This window comes from Ranitomeya imitator, chromosome 2 (assembly GCF_032444005.1).
Source record: "Ranitomeya imitator isolate aRanImi1 chromosome 2, aRanImi1.pri, whole genome shotgun sequence".
Lineage (NCBI taxonomy): Eukaryota > Metazoa > Chordata > Amphibia > Anura > Dendrobatidae > Ranitomeya > Ranitomeya imitator.
In genome coordinates, this window is record NC_091283.1 from 647,481,602 (window position 1) to 647,500,315 (window position 18,714).

Sequence of the window (18,714 nt, forward strand, 5' to 3'; positions counted from 1 at the left end):
TTTGTGCAGTGCTGGTACCTCTGGTTCTGCTAGCCTTAGTTTCTGTTTTCTATTGGTTTCAGCAGCCTTCTCTGTGTTTTCTACTAGGAGGTGACCTGTTTTTGTACCCAGTCCTTAGTTCTTTTAGGGAACCCCTTCCCCTTATCTATAGGTCTTCATTTGAGATTAACCTAGGATCGTCGGTGGGTCTATTCGCAAGGAATGGGTCGCTAGGGTTTCAGCCTAGTCATAGTGCAGGGTCAATTTTCCCCCTTCTACCTTAATCCTGTGTTGCAGATCCGTAACAGTATCAGGATGTGAGAAAGAGCCCTTAGAGAGTGTGTGTGTATCGCAGATTAACCCTTTGAATTTAACAATGGTGAACTTTGCCATCACTTCAGGACAGTACAGTATATTATATCTACAGTTATTATTATGCTTATATAACGCCATCATATTCCACAGCGCTTTACATACATTATCATCACTGTCCCCATTGGGGCTCGCAATCTAGATTTCCTATCAGTATGTCTTTGGAGTTTGGAATGAAACCGGAGTGTCCGGAGGAAAAACACAAACATGGGGAGAATAATTTAACTAATAATAATCTTTATTTTTATATAGCACTAACATATATTACGCAGCACTTTACAGTTTGTACACTTTATCATTGCTGTCCCCGATGGGGCACGGGGAGAACATACAAACTCCTTGCAGATGTTGTTCTTGGTAGAATGTAAACCAAGGACCTCAGTGCCGTAATGCTACAGTGTTAACCACTGAGCCACCATGCTGCCCGGTTACTTTATGCTTATGTTTTTGCACCAGCTCATAGGTTATTCATGATGAACGTGCGCCAAGGTGATAGGACTGAGCGGCTATTGCATCTCACCCTGGAGATTATCTACTTGCTAACTGGACAGGTGAGAGGTTCTGACAATTTCTGTATGTCACACAGTAGCACTTAATTTATAAACAGGAATTGGAAAAGTACAAGAGCAAGAATCTATTGTATTTAGCATTGCCTGTCATACTAGGATTATGGACCAGTGAAGAAATCTGAGGAGCCCACCAGTGAACAACATGAGTCAAATAACCCAATCATGAAACTTGACACAAAAAACGAGCAGAAGATCCTAAACCTCACTAAAAAGATCACTCATCTGCTGACGGAAGAGGTGAGTGCTGCTGGGAATACACAAGGGATAACGTGTCTGGATCATGATGATATATCATTGTGTGTCAGGTTCCTATAAGGAGTCAGGACATCGCTGTCTATTTCTCCATGGAGGAGTGGGACTACATAGAAGGACACAAGGATCTGTATGAGGACGTGATAATGGAGAACTGCAAGATCCTCACGTCACTAGGTAAGAAAAAGTCTTCTGTCGCATGTGAACCATCTTTTTGTTGATCTTTTATAGCCATATGACTTCTACAATTGAAGCAAATTACTTACAATTTGTTTCACCTGTACAAGACATTCAGCCCAAAATATGGTAAAGCATATTTTGGCAAGTGATAATTGGCCACATGGCAAAAAGTTGGAACCGTTTGCGTCATGTAAAAACACTCCTAAAGGTACCGTCACACATAACGATATCGTTAACGATATCGTTGCTTTTTGTGACGTAGCAACGATATCGTTAACTAAATCGTTATGCGTGACAGCGACCAACGATCAGGCCCCTGCTGGGAGATTGTTGGTCGCTGGGGAAAGTCCAGAACTTTATTTCGTCGCTGGATCACCCGCTGACATCACTGAATCGGCGTGTGTGACGCCGATTCAGCGATGTCTTCACTGGTAACCAGGGTAAACATCGGGTTACTAAGCGCAGGGCCGCGCTTAGTAACCCGATGTTTACCCTGGTTACCATTGTAAAAGTAAAAAAAAAAAAACACTACATACTTACATTCCTGTCACGTCCTTCGGCGTCAGCTTCCCTGCGTCCCCCAGTGTCAGCGCCGGCCGGCCATAAAGAAGAGCACAGCGGTGACGTCACCGCTCTGCTTTCCGGCCAGCGCGCTTACACAGTGCAGGGAAGCCGACGCTGGGGGACGCGACAGGAATGTAAGTATGTAGTGTTTTTTTTTTTTACTTTTACAATGATAACCAGGGTAAACATCGGGTTACTAAGCGCGGCCCTGCGCTTAGTAACCCGATGTTTACCCTGGTTACCCAGGGACTTCGGGATCGTTGGTCGCTGGAGAGCTGTCTGTGTGACAGCTCTCCAGCGACTAAACAGCGACGCTGCAGCGATCGGCATCGTTGTCTAGATCGCTGCAGCGTCGCTAAATGTGACGGTACCTTAAGGATTCACTATGTTATCTCATTAGCACATAACCCAATGATTAAGTCACTGCATTTGTATCCTGTAGAAAAGTCCAACAAAAGAAGTTCATCAGAGAGTAGGCCATGTCATCCCTATACACACGCTGCAAAAAAGGAACAGCTCAACAGCTTTCATGATTACAGGGTAAGTTCTGCCAAACTGTGAAGTTGACATTATGACATTTGTGGTAAAAGTTAATTTTTTTTTTAAGGGATTGTAAGGGACATTAACATTAATGGCCTATCCATGTGATTGGGAATGAACATTTGATGGTGAAAGGGTAAACTGAATTGGAGAAGCTTATGTGTGAATGTAAACAATACAAAAAAAATATATTTTGCTAGAGGCAAAACACCAATCAACATTGATGGCCTACACGAAAGGTAGCGTCAATTTCATAGTCTCATGGCACTCCAAAAGTTTCCAGAAGTGTCCTTAATGCCCCCTACAGTAGCCAACTTTCTAGCAAAAGTCAAAACTTCAAGTTTTTGGAATCGGGGAATGCAGAACAGATCCCATAACCCAGCATGGCTGTTTCTCACTGTGAAAAAGCAAGATCTTGCTCTTTGCACTAACCAAAGGCTGCCATTTCCTTTACTATGTTACAGCCTAAAGGTACCGTCACACTTAGCGACGCTGCAGCGATACCGACAACGATCCGGATCGCTGCAGCGTCGCTGTTTGGTCGCTGGAGAGCTGTCACACAGACCGCTCTCCAGCGACCAACGATGCCGGTAACCAGGGTAAACATCGGGTAACTAAGCGCAGGGCCGCGCTTAGTAACCCGATGTTTACCCTGGTTACCATCCTAAAAGTAAAAAAAACAAACACTACATACTTACCTACAGCCGTCTGTCCTCCAGCGCTGTGCTCTGCACTCCTCCTGTACTGTCTGTGTGAGCACAGCGGCCGGAAAGCAGAGCGGTGACGTCACCGCTCTGCTTTCCGGCTGACCGACGCTCACAGCCAGTACAGGAGGAGTGCAGAGCACAGCGCTGGAGGACAGACAGCGGTAGGTAAGTATGTAGTGTTTGTTTTTTTTACTTTTAGGATGGTAACCAGGGTAAACATCGGGTTACTAAGCGCGGCCCTGCGCTTAGTTACCCGATGTTTACCCTGGTTACCAGTGAAGACATCGCTGAATCGGTGTCACACACGCCGATTCAGCGATGTCTGCGGGAAGCCCAGCGACCAAATAAAGTTCTGGACTTTCTTCCCCGACCAGCGACAGCACAGCAGGGGCCTGATCGCTGCTGCCTGTCACACTGGACGATATCGCTAGCGAGGACGCTGCAACGTCACGGATCGCTAGCGATATCGTCTAGTGTGACGGTACCTTTAGACTATGTGCACACGTTGCAGATTTTGCTGCGGATCCGCAGCGGATTGGCTGCTGCAGATTCAAAGCAGTTTTCCATACGTTTACAGTACCATGTAAACCTATGGAAAAAAAATCCGCAGTGCACATGCTGCGGAAAAAAAGCATTGTTTATTCCGCAGCATATCAATTCTTTGTGCGGATTCCGCAACGGTTTACACCTGCTCCTCAATAGGAATCCGCAGGTGGAATCCGCACAAAATCCGCAAAAAAATCGCAGTAAATCCGCGGTAATTCCGCAGTGTGGTTTACCTGCGGATTTACCAAAATCAGTCCGGAAAAATCCACAGAGTAAGGCTACTTTCACAGTAGCGTCGGAGGTTCCGACGCTAGCAGTGAAACGGAGGCACAACGGAGGCAGCGGATGCATTTTTCCTGCTCATCCGCTGCCCCATTGTAAGGTGCGGGGAGGTGGGGGCGGAGTTCCGGCCATGCATGCGCGGTCGGAAAAAGGGGTCCGTCGGCAGCAAAAAAGGTTACATGTTTTTTGCTCCCGGCAGTCCGCCACAACACGGCGCAACCGTTGCACGACGGTTGCAACGTGTGTCAATGCGTCGCAATGCTAATGTTAATCTATGGGGCAAAAACGCATCCTGCAAACAACTTTGCAGGATGCGTTTTTTCCCCTAAACGACGCATTGTGACGTATTGCAAAAAACACCAGTGTGAAAGTAGCATAATCTGCAGCGTGTGCACATGCCCTAAAAGATGTGGTAGGTTACTGCAAAGCACAAGATCTCATGATAACACTCTCAAACTTTCATAGCAAAAGTGGAGGTGTCCAAAGGTTTGTTGGATCCGCTATGCCTGAACAGATTCCACAAACGGTAAGTTTGGTCCTGACTTTTGCTGGAAATATACACACGTTGCGGATTTGGCTGCGGATCCGCAGCGGTTTGGCCGCTGCGGATTCGCAGCTGTTTTCCATGAGTTTACAGTACCATGTAAACCTATGGAAAACCATGACCCTGGTATTGTCGACGGAGTAGTCCTTTAAAGTAAAACTCCTCCACCCATCTATCCCCACCCGTGGCCTCCCCCACTACCATTCCAGCCCCACAATAAAAACACAACCACCGTAATTCTTTTGGAATGATATAGGCCACAGTAGCCTTTTTATTAAACATATAACAATAAATACATTGTAAATAATAACATTTTAAAGGCTAGAAGGAGTCCTTGGAGCCCCAAGAATCTGGTGATTGACAACCCATACCGCGAACATACATAACACCAACTTTACTCCCAGCCGATCAAAACCCTGGCTCGGGAGCACCAAAAACCCAAACGAGGGTTCACTGTTCACGGTAAAAAATCCCAGGAGATCCGGCCACCCCTGCCGGAACTCCCCAACCACCATTCACCAGATTCAAAAGATACCAACACTAAAACAGAGGAGCCATATGCCAAGATGGATCCCCCAAACCCAATTTTTACCAACTCCCAGGACTCCCCCCAGCCGCCAAGGCCACAATGACCCGAAAGAAAAAATTACCTCGCCATAAAATGAACAAATCTAAAAACGACCCCCTTTACAAAAAACAGCAATAAGGGCGGGAGGGCGGGACTGCTCGGGTCCACAAAAGAGCGGGAAGTGACCGTTACTTCCCAAAATCCCACAAACCCCCGGGCCTGAAACTCCCTCCCCCCTCATTAACCTATTTCCTACCCCTCTACCCCCATTGTCATGCAGGCCTCCGCCTACGCCGTGGGGGGAGGGGTACGGCTTGCCTTTTCTGATCCGCAGTGCACATGCTGCGGAAAATACCACGTGGAAACGCAGCATTGTATTTTCCGCAGCATGTCAATTCTTTGTGCGGATTCCGCAGTGATTTACACCTGCTCCTCAATAGGAATCCGCAGGTGTAAAACCGCTCAAATCTGTAGGTAAAACGCAGTGCGTTTCACCTGCGGATTTTGCAAAAACAGTGCGGAGAAATCCGCACACGAATCTGCAACGTGTGCACATAGCCTTAGGGAAATTATGGACACTTCTGGCCTCTTTTGATAACTTATATTTAGAAAAATGATCAGTCTCTGGCTGCCCATTGATTTCCCCAGTCTGGGCTGCCCTTTTTATTTAATGAAGTGCTCCTCCTCCAATCAAAAATTATATACTCTTAATATACTTCACTCATCATATTATATAGCACGGTGTACTTACAATTGCTCATTTTACCCTTCTACCTAGCTAATTCTTCTGTTTTCCACTAGGTCTATGACAAGACATCATTAATAACTGACAAGCTGAAGCCTTCTAAGCCCTGTACAGAAACAGGAGGTTAATTTTCCCTGTATGAGTCATGAGTCACTGCAAGGTCCCTGGCGGAGGGAAAAACAGAGCAGGTGGGTCAGGAGTTGAAAAGGGGAATGATAAATGCAGGGACAAGAGATTTCCAGTTTCTACATAGAGCAGAGAAAAGAGAAGAATTATCTGGGTAGAAAGGCAAAATGAGCAATTGTAAGTACACAGTGCCATATAATATGATTGCAATATATTAAGAGGATAAAAACTTTGATCGGAGGAGTGCTTCTTTAACCCTTTTCCGACGTTGGGCGTAATAATACACCCACGTCGGACTCCCTCCCTTTGATGTGAGCCTCGGCGCTAAGGCCACATCTTCCCCGCCACGTCAGCTGTTTTGAACACCTGACATGTGCCTCTAACAGCCGCAGGTAGAATCGTTGCTCCGCAATTTCTGACAGCGGTATTTAACTCGCGCTTCCAGGAAGCACGCCGGAAATTCTGCCCATCGGTGACCCTGTCACGTGATCGTGGGTCGCTGATGAGTTGGCATGACAACCAGAGGTCTCCAGCAGACCTCTATGGTTGTCATAGCCAGATTGCTATGAGCGCCGCCCGGTGGTTGGTGCTCGTAGTAAGTGAGTAATTCTTCTACATACAGGCGATGTGACCTTCGCCTGTATATAGCAGAGCCGATCGGACTAGTGCAGCTTCTAGTCTCCCATGAAAACTATTGAAGCTTGCAAAAAGTAAAAAAAATATTTTTTAAAATAATAAAAAAATAAAAGTTTAAATAATTCCCCTTTCGCTCCATTCAAAATAAAAAAAAAAAATCAAACATAGACATAATTGGTATGAACATGTTCAGAATCGCCCGATCAATATAAAAAAAAAAATTGACCTGATGGTTTAATGGCATGATGAGAAAAAAGTCAAAATGCCAGAATTACGGGTTTTTATGGTCGCCGCTACATTGCAATAAAATCCAATAATGGGTTATCAGAAGATGGTATCCAAAATAGTATAAAAAATGTCGACTTTTTTTTTTTTTTTTTAAACCAAAGTTTGGATTTTTCTTTTTCACCGCTTAAATAAAAACGAACCTAGACATGTGTGGTGTCTTTGAACTCGTAATGACCAGGATAATCATAATGGCAGGTCAGTTTTAGCATTTAGTGAACATGGTAATAACAAAACATCTGTGGAATTGCACTTTTTTTGTAATTTCACCGCGTGTGGAATTTTTTTTCCGTTTTCCAGTGCACAATATGGTAAAACCAATGATTTCGCTCACAAGTACAACTTGTCCCGCAAACAAACAAGACCTCACATGGCCATTTTGAACAAAAAAAAAAAAAGTTATGGCTCTGGGAAGAAGGGGAGCAAAAAACGAAAACGCAAAAACGGAAAATGGCCCGGGGGTTAAGGGGTTAAATAAAAAGAGCAGCCAAGAGTGGTGATACAGACTCTTTATAATTAATCCTAATTTATTAATTCATTTATGTTATGTTTGGCTTCTTTAGAGTGAAGATGGAGTAGAAAAGACTTTTGCCAAAAGTGTTCAACCATGTAATATAAGGAAAATAATTGCTATATGCTTAGGTAAGCAAGAGCTGTGTGTTCAGTCAAGAACGTATTCTTATTTTCTACACATTATAAAACCTACCCTGAAATGTACGGTATCTCCCCCCAATAATAACTGTTAAAGGGCTTTTCTGGTACTTTAATACTAATGGGCTAATCTTAGGATAGAATTGATTCTGAAAAGGGAAAAGCAGCAATGGTATACAATTATTAAAATATATCCTTTAATCTAAATATAGTAAAAAAAAGTAACAACACATGTACTACTTAAAAAGCACAAATAGAAGAACAGTACATATAGCTTTATATAATTGTAGTCTGGAATATAGATACCGTATATACTCGAGTATAAGCCGAGATTTTCAGCCCATTTTTTGGGGCTGAAAGTCCCCCCCTCGGCTTATACTCGAGTCATACTCAGGGGTCGGTAAGGGAGGGGGAGCTGGGGCTGACTAATTATACTCACTTGCTCCTGGCGCGGTCCCTGCACGTCCCTGCTTCTTCCAGCGCTGCATATTCTTCCTGTACTGAGCGGTCACATGGTACCGCTCATTACAGTAATGAATATGCAGCTCCACCTCCCATAGGGGTGGAGCCGCATATTCATTACTGTAATGAGCGGTAACGGTGACCGCTCAGTACAAGAAGAATATGCAGCGCCGGTAGAAGCAGGGACTGCACCGCGCCAGGAGCAGGTAAGTATACGGGGAGGGGGAGCGCAGCGCTGCGCGATATTTACCTCTCTTCGTTCCGGTGTGGCTCCGTCATCAGCGTCCTCTGGCTGTGACGCACAGGTCAGAGGGCGCGATGATGTGGTCAGTGCACGCCCTCTACTGAACGTCAGTGCTAGACGGAGCCGCACCCGAACGAGGAGCAGGTGAAAGTGCTGGGGTCCTGAGCGACGGAGAGGTGAGTATGTGATTTTTTTTTTTTTTTTTTTTTTTCGCAGCCACAGCATATGGGGAAAATCACTGTATGGAGCATCTTATGGGGCCATAACGCTTGTGCAGCACTATAATGGGCAGTGACTGTACGGAGCATCTGTATGGGGCCATAACGCTTGTGCAGCACTATAAGGGGCAAGTGGTTGTATGGAGCATCTTATGAGGCCCTTATTACCCTTTATGCAGGATTATATGGGGCATATTTTAATATTGAGCATTTAATGGGGCCCATCAAACTTTATGGAGCATTATATGGGGCTCCTGATTCAATATGGATATTCAAAAACACTTAACCTACTGATGTCTCAATTAATTTTACTTTTATTGGTATCTATTTTTACTTTTGAAATTTACTGGTAGCTGCTGCATTTCCCACCCTAGGCTTGTACTCGCGTCATTAAGTTTTCCCAGTTTTTTGTGGCAAAATTATGGGGGACAGCTTATACTCGAGTATATATGGTAATTAATGTGCCACTTTCTAATATGAGAGAAGTGAGCGGCCTAGCGCTTGTAGTTTTGGATGAAAAAATTCCTTTTATTAACTGTATCAAAGCAATAGAATGTCAAGGCTAAACTATAGGGCCAAGATTTATTAACCCCTTTACCCCCAAGGGTGGTTTGCACGTCAATGACCAGGCCAATTTTTACAATTCTGACCACTGTCCCTTTATGAGGTTATAACTCTGGAACGCTTCAACGGATCCTGGTGATTCTGACATTGTTTTCTTGTGACATATTGTACTTCATGATAGTGGTAAAATTTCTTTGATAGTACCTGCGTTTATTTGTGAAAAAAACGGAAATTTGGCAAAAATTTTGAACATTTCGCAATTTTCAAACTTTGAATTTTTATGCAATTAAATCACAGAGATATATCACACAAAATACTTAATAAGTAACATTTCCCACATGTCTCCTTTACATCAGCATAATTTTGGAACCAAATTTTTTTTTTGTTAGGGAGTTATAAGGGTTAAAAGTTGACCAGCAATTTCTCATTTTTACAACACCATTTTTTTTTTAGGGACCACATCTCATTTGAAGTCATTTTGAGGGGTCTATATGATAGAAAATACCCAAGTGTGACACCATTCTAAAAACTGCACCCCTCAAGGTGCTCAAAACCACATTCAAGAAGTTTATTAACCCTTCAGGTGTTTAATAGGAATTTTTGGAATGTTTAAATAAAAATGAACATTTAACTTTTTTACACAAAAAATTTATTCAGCTCCAATTTGTTTTATTTTACCAAGGGTAACAGGAGAAAATGGACCCCAAAAGTTGTTGTCCAATTTGTCCTGAGTACGCTAATACCCCATATGTGGCAGTAAACCACTGTTTGGGCGCATGGGAGAGCTCGGAAGGCAAGGAGCGCCGTTTGACTTTTCAATGCAAAATTGACAGGAATTGAAATGGGACGCCATGTTGCGTTTGGAGAGCCACTGATGTGCCTAAACATTGAAACCCCCCAAAAGTGACACCATTTTGGAAAGTAGACCCCCTAAGGAACTTATCTAGAGGTGTGGTGAGCACTTTGACCCACCAAGTGCTTCACAGAAGTTTATAATGCAGAACCGTAAAAATAAAAAATCATATTTTTTCACAAAAATTATATTTTTGCCCCCAATTTTTTATTTTTCCAAGGGTAAGAGAAGAAATTGGACCTCAAAAGTTGTTGTCCAATTTGTCCTGAGTACGCTGATACCCCATATGTGGCAGTAGACCACTGTTTGGGCGCATGGGAGAGCTCGGAAGGGAAGGAGCGCCGTTTGACTTTTCCAATGCAAAATTGACAGAAATTGAAATGGGACGCCATGTTGCTTTTGGAGAGCCACTGATGTGCCTAAACATTGAAACCCCCCACAAGTGACACCATTTTGGAAAGTAGACCCCCTAAGGAACTTATCTAGAGGTGTGGTGAGTAGGGTTGAGCGAAACGGGTCGAACATTTTCAAAAGTCGCCGACTTTTGGCTAAGTCGGGGTTTCATGAAACCCGATCCGACCCCTGTGCGGGGTCGGCCATGCGGTACGCGACTTTCGCGCCAAAGTCGCGTTTCAATGACGCGAAAAGCGCCATTTCTCAGCCAATGAAGGTAAACGCAGAGTGTGGGCAGCGTGATGACATAGGTCCTGGTCCCCACCATCTTAGAGAAGGGCATTGCAGTGATTGGCTTGCTGTCTGCGACGTCACAGGGGCTATAAAGAGGCGTTCCCGCCGACCGCCATCTTACTGCTGCTGATCTGAGCTTAGGGAGAGGTTGCTGCCGCTTTGTCAGAAGCAGGGATAGCGTTAGGCAGGGTCCATTAACCACAAAACCGCTTGTGCTGCAGCGATTTGCACTGTCCAACACCACCCTCGGTGTGCAGGGACAGTGGAAGTTTTTTTTTTTTTTTTTTTCCCCTCAGCGCTGTAGCTCATTGGGCTGCCCTAGAAGGCTCCCTGATAGCTGCATTGCTGTGTGTACGCCGCTGTGCAAACCAACTGCTTTTTTCAAAGCACAAATCCTCTTGTTCCTTCCTTTCTGCACAGCTATCTTTTTTGTTTGTCCACACTTTTTATTTCATTTGTGCATCAGTCCACTCCTTATTGCTGCCTGCCATACCTGGCTGAGATTACTGCAGGCAGGGAGATAGTAATTGTAGGACATTCCCTGTTTTTTTTTTTTTTTTTTTTTTGGTGGGAGATTAAGATTGGCAATTTGGCATTTCTGCTAGAGTGCCATCCCTGTGTGTGCCATCTCTCTCACATAGTGGGCCATAGAAAGCCTTTTCATTTTTCTGTATTTTTTTTTGTGGGGTGTATAAATTCTCCCTGATAAAAATACAGTGGGAGATTAATATTGGCCTTTGGGCTTGTGTGCCAGTCCTGAGTGTGCCATCTCTCTCACAAATAGTGGGCCATAGAAAGCCTATTTTATTTTTTTTGGGGTTTTATAAATTCTCCCTGAAAAAAAGGGAGATTAATATTGGCCTCTGGGCTTGTGTGCCAGTCCTGAGCGTGCCATCTGTGCCAGCCCTGAGCGTGCCATCTCTCTCACAAATAGTGGGCCATAGAAAGCCTATTTATTTTTTTTTTTGGTTTTATAAATTCTCCCTGAAAAAAAGGGAGATTAATATTGGCCTCTGGGCTTGTGTGCCAGTCCTGAGCGTGCCATCTGTGCCAGCCCTGAGCGTGCCATCTCTCTCACAAATAGTGGGCCATAGAAAGCCTATTTAATTTTTTTTTTTGTTTTATAAATTTTCCCTGAAAAAAGGGAGATTAATATTGGCCTCTGGGCTTGTGTGCCAGTTGTGAGCGTGCCATCTGTGCCAGTCCTGAGCGTGCCATCTCTCTCACAAATAGTGGGCCATAGAAAGCCTATTTAAATTTTTTTTTGGTTTTATAAATTCTCCCAGAAAAAAAGGGAGATTAATATTGGCCTCTGGGCTTCTGTGCCAGTCCTGAGCGTGCCATCTGTGCCAGTCCTGAGCGTCCCATCTCTCTCACAAATAGTGGGCCATAGAAAGCCTATTTTATTTTTTTGGGGGGTTTTATAATTTCTCCCTGAAAAAAAGGGAGACTAATATTGGCCTCTGGGCTTGTGTGCCAGTCCTGAGCGTGCCATCTGTGCCAGCCCTGAGCGTGCCATCTCTCTCACAAATAGTGGGCCATAGAAAGCCTATTTATTTTTTTTTTTGTTTTATAAATTTTCCCTGAAAAAAGGGAGATTAATATTGGCCTCTGGGCTTGTGTGCCAGTTGTGAGCGTGCCATCTGTGCCAGTCCTGAGCGTGCCATCTCTCTCACAAATAGTGGGCCATAGAAAGCCTATTTAAATATTTTTTTGGTTTTATAAATTCTCCCAGAAAAAAAGGGAGATTAATATTGGCCTCTGGGCTTCTGTGCCAGTCCTGAGCGTGCCATCTGTGCCAGTCCTGAGCGTCCCATCTCTCTCACAAATAGTGGGCCATAGAAAGCCTATTTTATTTTTTTTTTGGGTTTTAGAAATTCTCCCTGGAAAAAAAAAGGGAGATTAATATTGCCCTTTGGGCTTGTGTGCCAGTACTAAGCGTTCCATCTCTCTCTCTCTCTCTCTCAGTCAGTGGGCCATAGAACGCCTATTTTTGGTTTTATTTGTTTTATAAATTCTCCCTGAAAAAATCATTTTATTTTATTTGGTTTCTAAATTCTTCCTGATAAAATCTTTTTTTTTTATTATTTTTTTTTCTAAAGTCTCCCTGAAAAAAAAAAAAAAAAACAGTGGGAGATTAATATTGGCCTTTCTGCTTGTGTGCCAGTCTTGACTCCTGGGTGTGCCATCTCTCTCTCTCTCTCTCTCTCTCTCTCTCTCTCTCCAATTGTGGTCCATAGAAAGCCTATATTTTTTTTCCTTGATTTGGGTTCTAAAATCTACCAGAGAAAATAACTACATCAATCATTGGTAGAAAAATATTGGCCTCTGGGTTTGTGTGCCACTCCTGACTCCTGTGTGCGTCATCTCTCAGTCAGTGGGCCATAGAACGCCTATTTTTGTTTTTATTTGTTTTATAAATTCTCCCTGAAAAAATCATTTTATTTTATTTGGTTTCTAAATTCTTCCTGATAAAATCATATTTTTTTTATTATTTTTTTTTCTAAAGTCTCCCTGAAAAAAAAAAAAAAAAACAGTGGGAGATTAATATTGGCCTTTCTGCTTGTGTGCCAGTCTTGACTCCTGGGTGCGTCATCTCTCAGTCAGTGGGCCATAGAACGCCTATTTTTGGTTTTATTTGTTTTCTAAATTCTCCCTGAAAAAATCATTTTATTTTATTTGGTTTCTAAATTCTTCCTGATAAAATCACATTTTTTTTATTATTTTTTTTTCTAAAGTCTCCCTGAAAAAAAAAAAAAAACACAGTGGGAGATTAATATTGGCCTTTCTGCTTGTGTGCCAGTCTTGACTCCTGGGTGCGTCATCTCTCAGTCAGTGGGCCATAGAACGCCTATTTTTGGTTTTATTTGTTTTCTAAATTCTCCCTGAAAAAATCATTTTATTTTATTTGGTTTCTAAATTCTTCCTGATAAAATCACATTTTTTTTATTATTTTTTTTTCTAAAGTCTCCCTGGAAAAAAAAAAAAAAAAAAAAAAAACAGTGGGAGATTAATATTGGCCTTTCTGCTTGTGTGCCAGTCTTGACTCCTGGGTGTGCCATCTCTCTCTCTCTCTCTCTCTCTCTCTCTCCAATTGTGGTCCATAGAAAGCCTACATTTTTTTTCCTTGATTTGGGTTCCAAAATCTACCAGAGAAAATAACTCCATCAATCATTGGTAGAAAAATATTGGCCTCTGGGCTTGTGTGCCACTCCTGATTCCTGTGTGCATCATCTCTCACTCAGTGGCCCATAGAAAGCATATAGTTTGTTACATTTGTTTTCTAAATTCTCCCTGCAAAAATCTTTTTTTTTTTTTTGGGGGGGTTTCTAAAGTGTTCCTGAAAAAAAAAAAAATAAAAAAAAAATAATAGTGTGACATTAATATTAACATTTGTGCTTCAGTGACAGTCCTGCGTGTGGGGCATCTCTCTAATTTGCAGCCACCAAAAAAAGAGTGTGTAACATTGGGCCTGATTTTCGCTGTGGTCTCACCAACCTGTAAAGGGGTAGCTAAATCATACTGAAGTTATAGCTCACCGTGTAAGTTGTGTGACTACAACAAATAACGTTAGTTTGGTTACGTTTTTAAAACAATGAGGAAGTCTAGTGGAAGAGGTCGTGGCCGGGGGCATTCATTGTCAGCTGGTAATGAGGGTAGTGGTAGTGGTGGAGCATCAGGTGGTCGTGGGGGAAAAAATATTGCACCTAAGTCTGGAGCTGTGGAGCCAGGTTCGTCGTCCGGCTACACAAGGCCTCGAACGCTCCCTTTTCTGGGATTAGGAAAACCGCTTTTAAAGCCGGAGCAGCAAGAGCAAGTTTTGGCTTATCTTGCTGACTCAGCCTCTAGCTCTTTTGCCTCATCTCGTGAAACTGGTAAAAGTAAAAGCAGCGCGTCGTTAGTGGATGTTCACGGTCAGGGACAAGTCACTTCCTTGTCCTCTTCAGCAAAAACAACAACAGAGAAGAATGCAGCAGGCGACACAACGGGTTACTCCATGGAGCTCTTTACACATACCGTCCCTGGCTTAGAAAGTGAAGCAGTTAACAGTCCATGCCCATTACAAATTGAATCTGACATGGAGTGCACTGACGCACAGCCACAGCCAGACTACTATGCTGGTCCTTTGACTCAGACCACAACATTGCCCTCGCAGGGTGCTGATCAAGAATCAGACCCTGATGAGACTATGTTGCCCCATCACGAACGCTATACCACCGAACGACACGGTGACACAGACGAAGTTGCGCAGGAGGTACAAGAAGAGTTATTAGATGACCCAGTTCTTGACCCCGATTGGCAGCCATTGGGGGAACAGGGTGCAGGCGGCAGCAGTTCTGAAGCAGAGGAGGAGGAGGGGCCGCAGCAGGCATCAACATCGCCACAGGTTCCATCTGCCGGGCCCGTATCTTGCCCAAAACGCGTGGCAAAGCCAAAACCTGGTGGAGGACAGCGTGGCCATCCGGTTAAAGCTCAGTCTGCAATGCCTGAAAAGGTATCCGATGCTAGAAAGAGTGCAGTCTGGCATTTTTTTAAACAACATCCAATTGATCAGCGCAAAGTCATCTGTCAAAAATGTTCTACTTCCTTAAGCAGAGGTCAGAATCTGAAAAGTCTCAATACTAGTTGCATGCATAGACATTTAACCACCATGCATTTGAAAGCTTGGACTAACTACCAAACGTCCCTTAAGGTTGTTGCACCCTCGGCCAATGAAGCTAGTCATCAACGCAACATCCCTTCCGGCAGTGTAGGACCACCATTTAGCGCACCACCTGCTGTATCTGTGCAGGTATCTTTGCCAGGCCAAAGCAGTCAGGGTCAGGGAATCACCAGTTTCGTAGTAGGAAACACTGCATCTAGGGCACCGGCGGCAACAATACCATCTCCCACCGTCTCTCAGTCTGCCATGTCCACCGGCACCCCCGCTAGTTCCACGATCTCCAGCTCTCCAGTCCAGCTCACCCTACATGAGACTATGGTTAGAAAAAGGAAATACTTAGCCTCGCATCCGCGTACACAGGGTTTGAACGCCCACATAGCTAGACTAATCTCGTTAGAGATGATGCCCTACCGGTTAGTTGAAAGCGAAGCTTTCAAAGACCTGATGGACTACGCTGTACCACGCTACGAGCTACCCAGTCGACACTTTTTTTCCAGAAAAGCCATCCCAGCCCTCCACCAGCATGTTAAAGAGCGCATCGTCCATGCACTCAGGCAATCTGTGAGCACAAAGGTGCACCTGACAACAGATGCATGGACCAGTAGGCATGGCCAGGGACGTTACGTGTCCATCACGGCACACTGGGTAAATGTGGTGGATTCAGGGTCCACAGGGGACAGCAAGTTTGGGACAGTTCTGCCTAGCCCACGGTCTAGTAAACAGTTGTCTGTAGCCGTTCGCACCCCCTCCTCCTCCTCCTCCTCCTCGTCCTCCTGCAGAAGCAAGAGCTCGTCCACAGACCGCAGTCGCACAAACACTCCATCCGCACCTGCCACTGTTGCACACCAGGTCTCCCATTATGGGGCAGCTACTGCCATACGTCAGCAGGCTGTATTGGCTATGAAGTGTTTGGGCGACAATAGACACACCGCGGAAGTTCTGTCCGAGTTCTTGCAGCAAGAAACGCAGTCGTGGCTGGGCACTGTAGATCTTGAGGCAGGCAAGGTAGTGAGTGATAACGGAAGGAATTTCATGGCTGCCATCTCCCTTTCCCAACTGAAACACATTCCTTGCCTGGCTCACACCTTAAACCTGGTGGTGCAGTGCTTCCTGAAAAGTTATCCGGGGTTATCCGACCTGCTCCTCAAAGTGCGTGGACTTTGCGCACATATCCGCCGTTCGCCTGTACACTCCAGCCGTATGCAGACCTATCAGCGTTCTTTGAACCTTCCCCAGCATCGCCTAATCATAGACGTTGCAACAAGGTGGAACTCAACACTGCACATGCTTCAGAGACTGTGCGAACAGAGGCGGGCTGTTATGTTTTTGTGGGAGGATACACATACACGGGCAGGCAGTAGGATGGCAGACATGGAGTTGTCAGGTGTGCAGTGGTCGAAGATTCAAGACATGTGTCAAGTCCTTCAGTGTTTTGAGGAATGCACACGGCTGGTTAGTGCAGACAACGCCATAATAAGCATGAGCATCCCCCTAATGCGTCTGCTGATGCAAAGTTTGACGCACATAAAGGATCAGGCGTCTGCACCAGAGGAAGAGGAAAGCCTTGATGACAGTCAGCGATTGTCTGGTCAGGGCAGTGTACATGACGAGGTACCGGGCGAAGAGGAGGTGGAGGATGAGGAGGATGATGGGGATGAGTATATTTTTAATGAGGAAGCTTTCCCGGGGGCACGGGAAATTGGTGGCGTGGCAAGGCCGGGTTCTGGTTTTTTGAGGGACACAAGTGACGTAGATTTGCCTGCAACTGCCCCTCAACCAAGCACAACTGCAGATTTGACAACGGGAACTTTGGCCCACATGGCGGATTATGCCTTGCGTATCCTCAAAAGGGACACACGCATTACAAAAATGATGAACGATGACGATTACTGGTTGGCCTGCCTCCTTGATCCTCGCTATAAAGGCAAATTGCAAAATATTATGCCACATGAGAACTTGGAACTAATATTAGCAACAAAACAATCAACTCTTGTTGACCGTTTGCTTCTGGCATTCCCTGCACACAGCGCCCGTGATCGTTCTCACACGAGCTCCAGGGGCCAGCAGACCAGAGGTGTTAGAGGGGCAGAAATCAGAAGTGGCGTTGGCCAGAGGGGTTTTCTGACCAGGTTGTGGAGTGATTTTTCTATGACCGCAGACAGGACAGGTACTGCAGCATCAATTCAAAGTGACAGGAGACAACATTTGTCCAGTATGGTTACAAACTATTTTTCATCCCTTATCGACGTTCTCCCTCAACCGTCATTCCCATTTGATTACTGGGCATCCAAATTAGACACCTGGCCAGAATTGGCAGAATATGCATTGCAGGAGCTTGCTTGCCCGGCAGCTAGTGTCCTATCAGAAAGAGTATTCAGTGCTGCAGGTTCAATACTAACAGAAAAAAGGACTCGTCTGGCTACCCAAAATGTAGATGATCTAACCTTCATTAAAATGAACCACAACTGGATTTCAAAATCTTTTGCCCCACCCTGCCCGGCTGACACCTAGCTTTCCTATGAAAAGGTCTTGCCTGTGGACTATTCTGAATGACTTTTCCAATCTCGTAATTTTCTTCACCTGATTGTCCAGCATACGACATGTTTCCACCTCACGAAATGGCCAAACTCCCCACACGGGCCCGTGCTATCGCCACTTTGCGCTTGGACCCTTGAGAGTGCTGTTTGTCTGAAGAGGTGGGTGTGGCCGCTTTTGGTCGACGGCACTGCCACTGGGTCCCTCATAGTACAATAAAGTGTCTCTGGCGGTGGTGGTGCGCACCCAACGTCAGACACACCGTTGTAATATGAGGGGCCCTGTGCCTGTAACGCCGGCCACAAGACAGTTCCCCCCCCCAGCTCAAACAGTGCTCTACCACTAGCAAAATTATCTCTCACAGCTTCACCAATGTGTAGTCTAGGCGCTGACATCCTTCAATGCCTGGCACTGACAATACCATTGTTTTGACATTTTTGTTATGTTAGGCCTTCGAAGCCTGTCTGCGGTCCCTTCTTTCTACAACTACTACACTGACCAGGCCACTGCTGGCCGTGTTACCCTGGAACCAATTTAAAAGTGCCTACAGTCAGCCCAATTTTGTTATGTTAGGCCTTCGAAGACTGTCTGCCGTCACTCCTTCCACTAGACTTCCACTGACCATACACTGCTGCCCATGTACCCCTGGAACCAATTTAAAGTGCCTACAGCCAGCCCAATTTTGTTATGTTAGGCCTTCGAAGCCTGTCTGCGGTCACTCCTTCCACTAGACTTCCACTGACCAGACCACTGCTGCCCGTGTACCCCTGGAACCAATTTAAAAGTGCCTACAGCCAGCCCAAGTTTGTTATGTTAGGCCTTGGAAGCCTGTCTGCGGTCACTCCTTCCACTAGACTTCCACTGACCAGACCACTGCTGCCCGTGTACCCCTGGAACCAATTTAAAAGTGCCTACAGCCAGCCCAAGTTTGTTATGTTAGGC

The 18,714-nt window shown here is 44.9% G+C and overlaps 1 protein-coding gene across 1 annotated transcript in view; it reads left to right on the plus strand.

Moving 5' to 3' along the window:
* LOC138665422 (oocyte zinc finger protein XlCOF8.4-like) overlaps positions 1-18,714 on the plus strand; it is a 32,448-nt gene that overhangs the window by 2,880 nt on the left and 10,854 nt on the right. The window contains exons 2-6 of the mRNA XM_069752895.1: positions 808-902; positions 1,017-1,157; positions 1,226-1,349; positions 2,359-2,456; positions 7,459-7,537. Of these exons, the coding sequence (XP_069608996.1) occupies positions 822-902; positions 1,017-1,157; positions 1,226-1,349; positions 2,359-2,456; positions 7,459-7,537 (523 nt within the window). The 5' untranslated portion in view covers positions 808-821. The remainder of the gene's footprint in view (positions 1-807; positions 903-1,016; positions 1,158-1,225; positions 1,350-2,358; positions 2,457-7,458; positions 7,538-18,714) is intronic.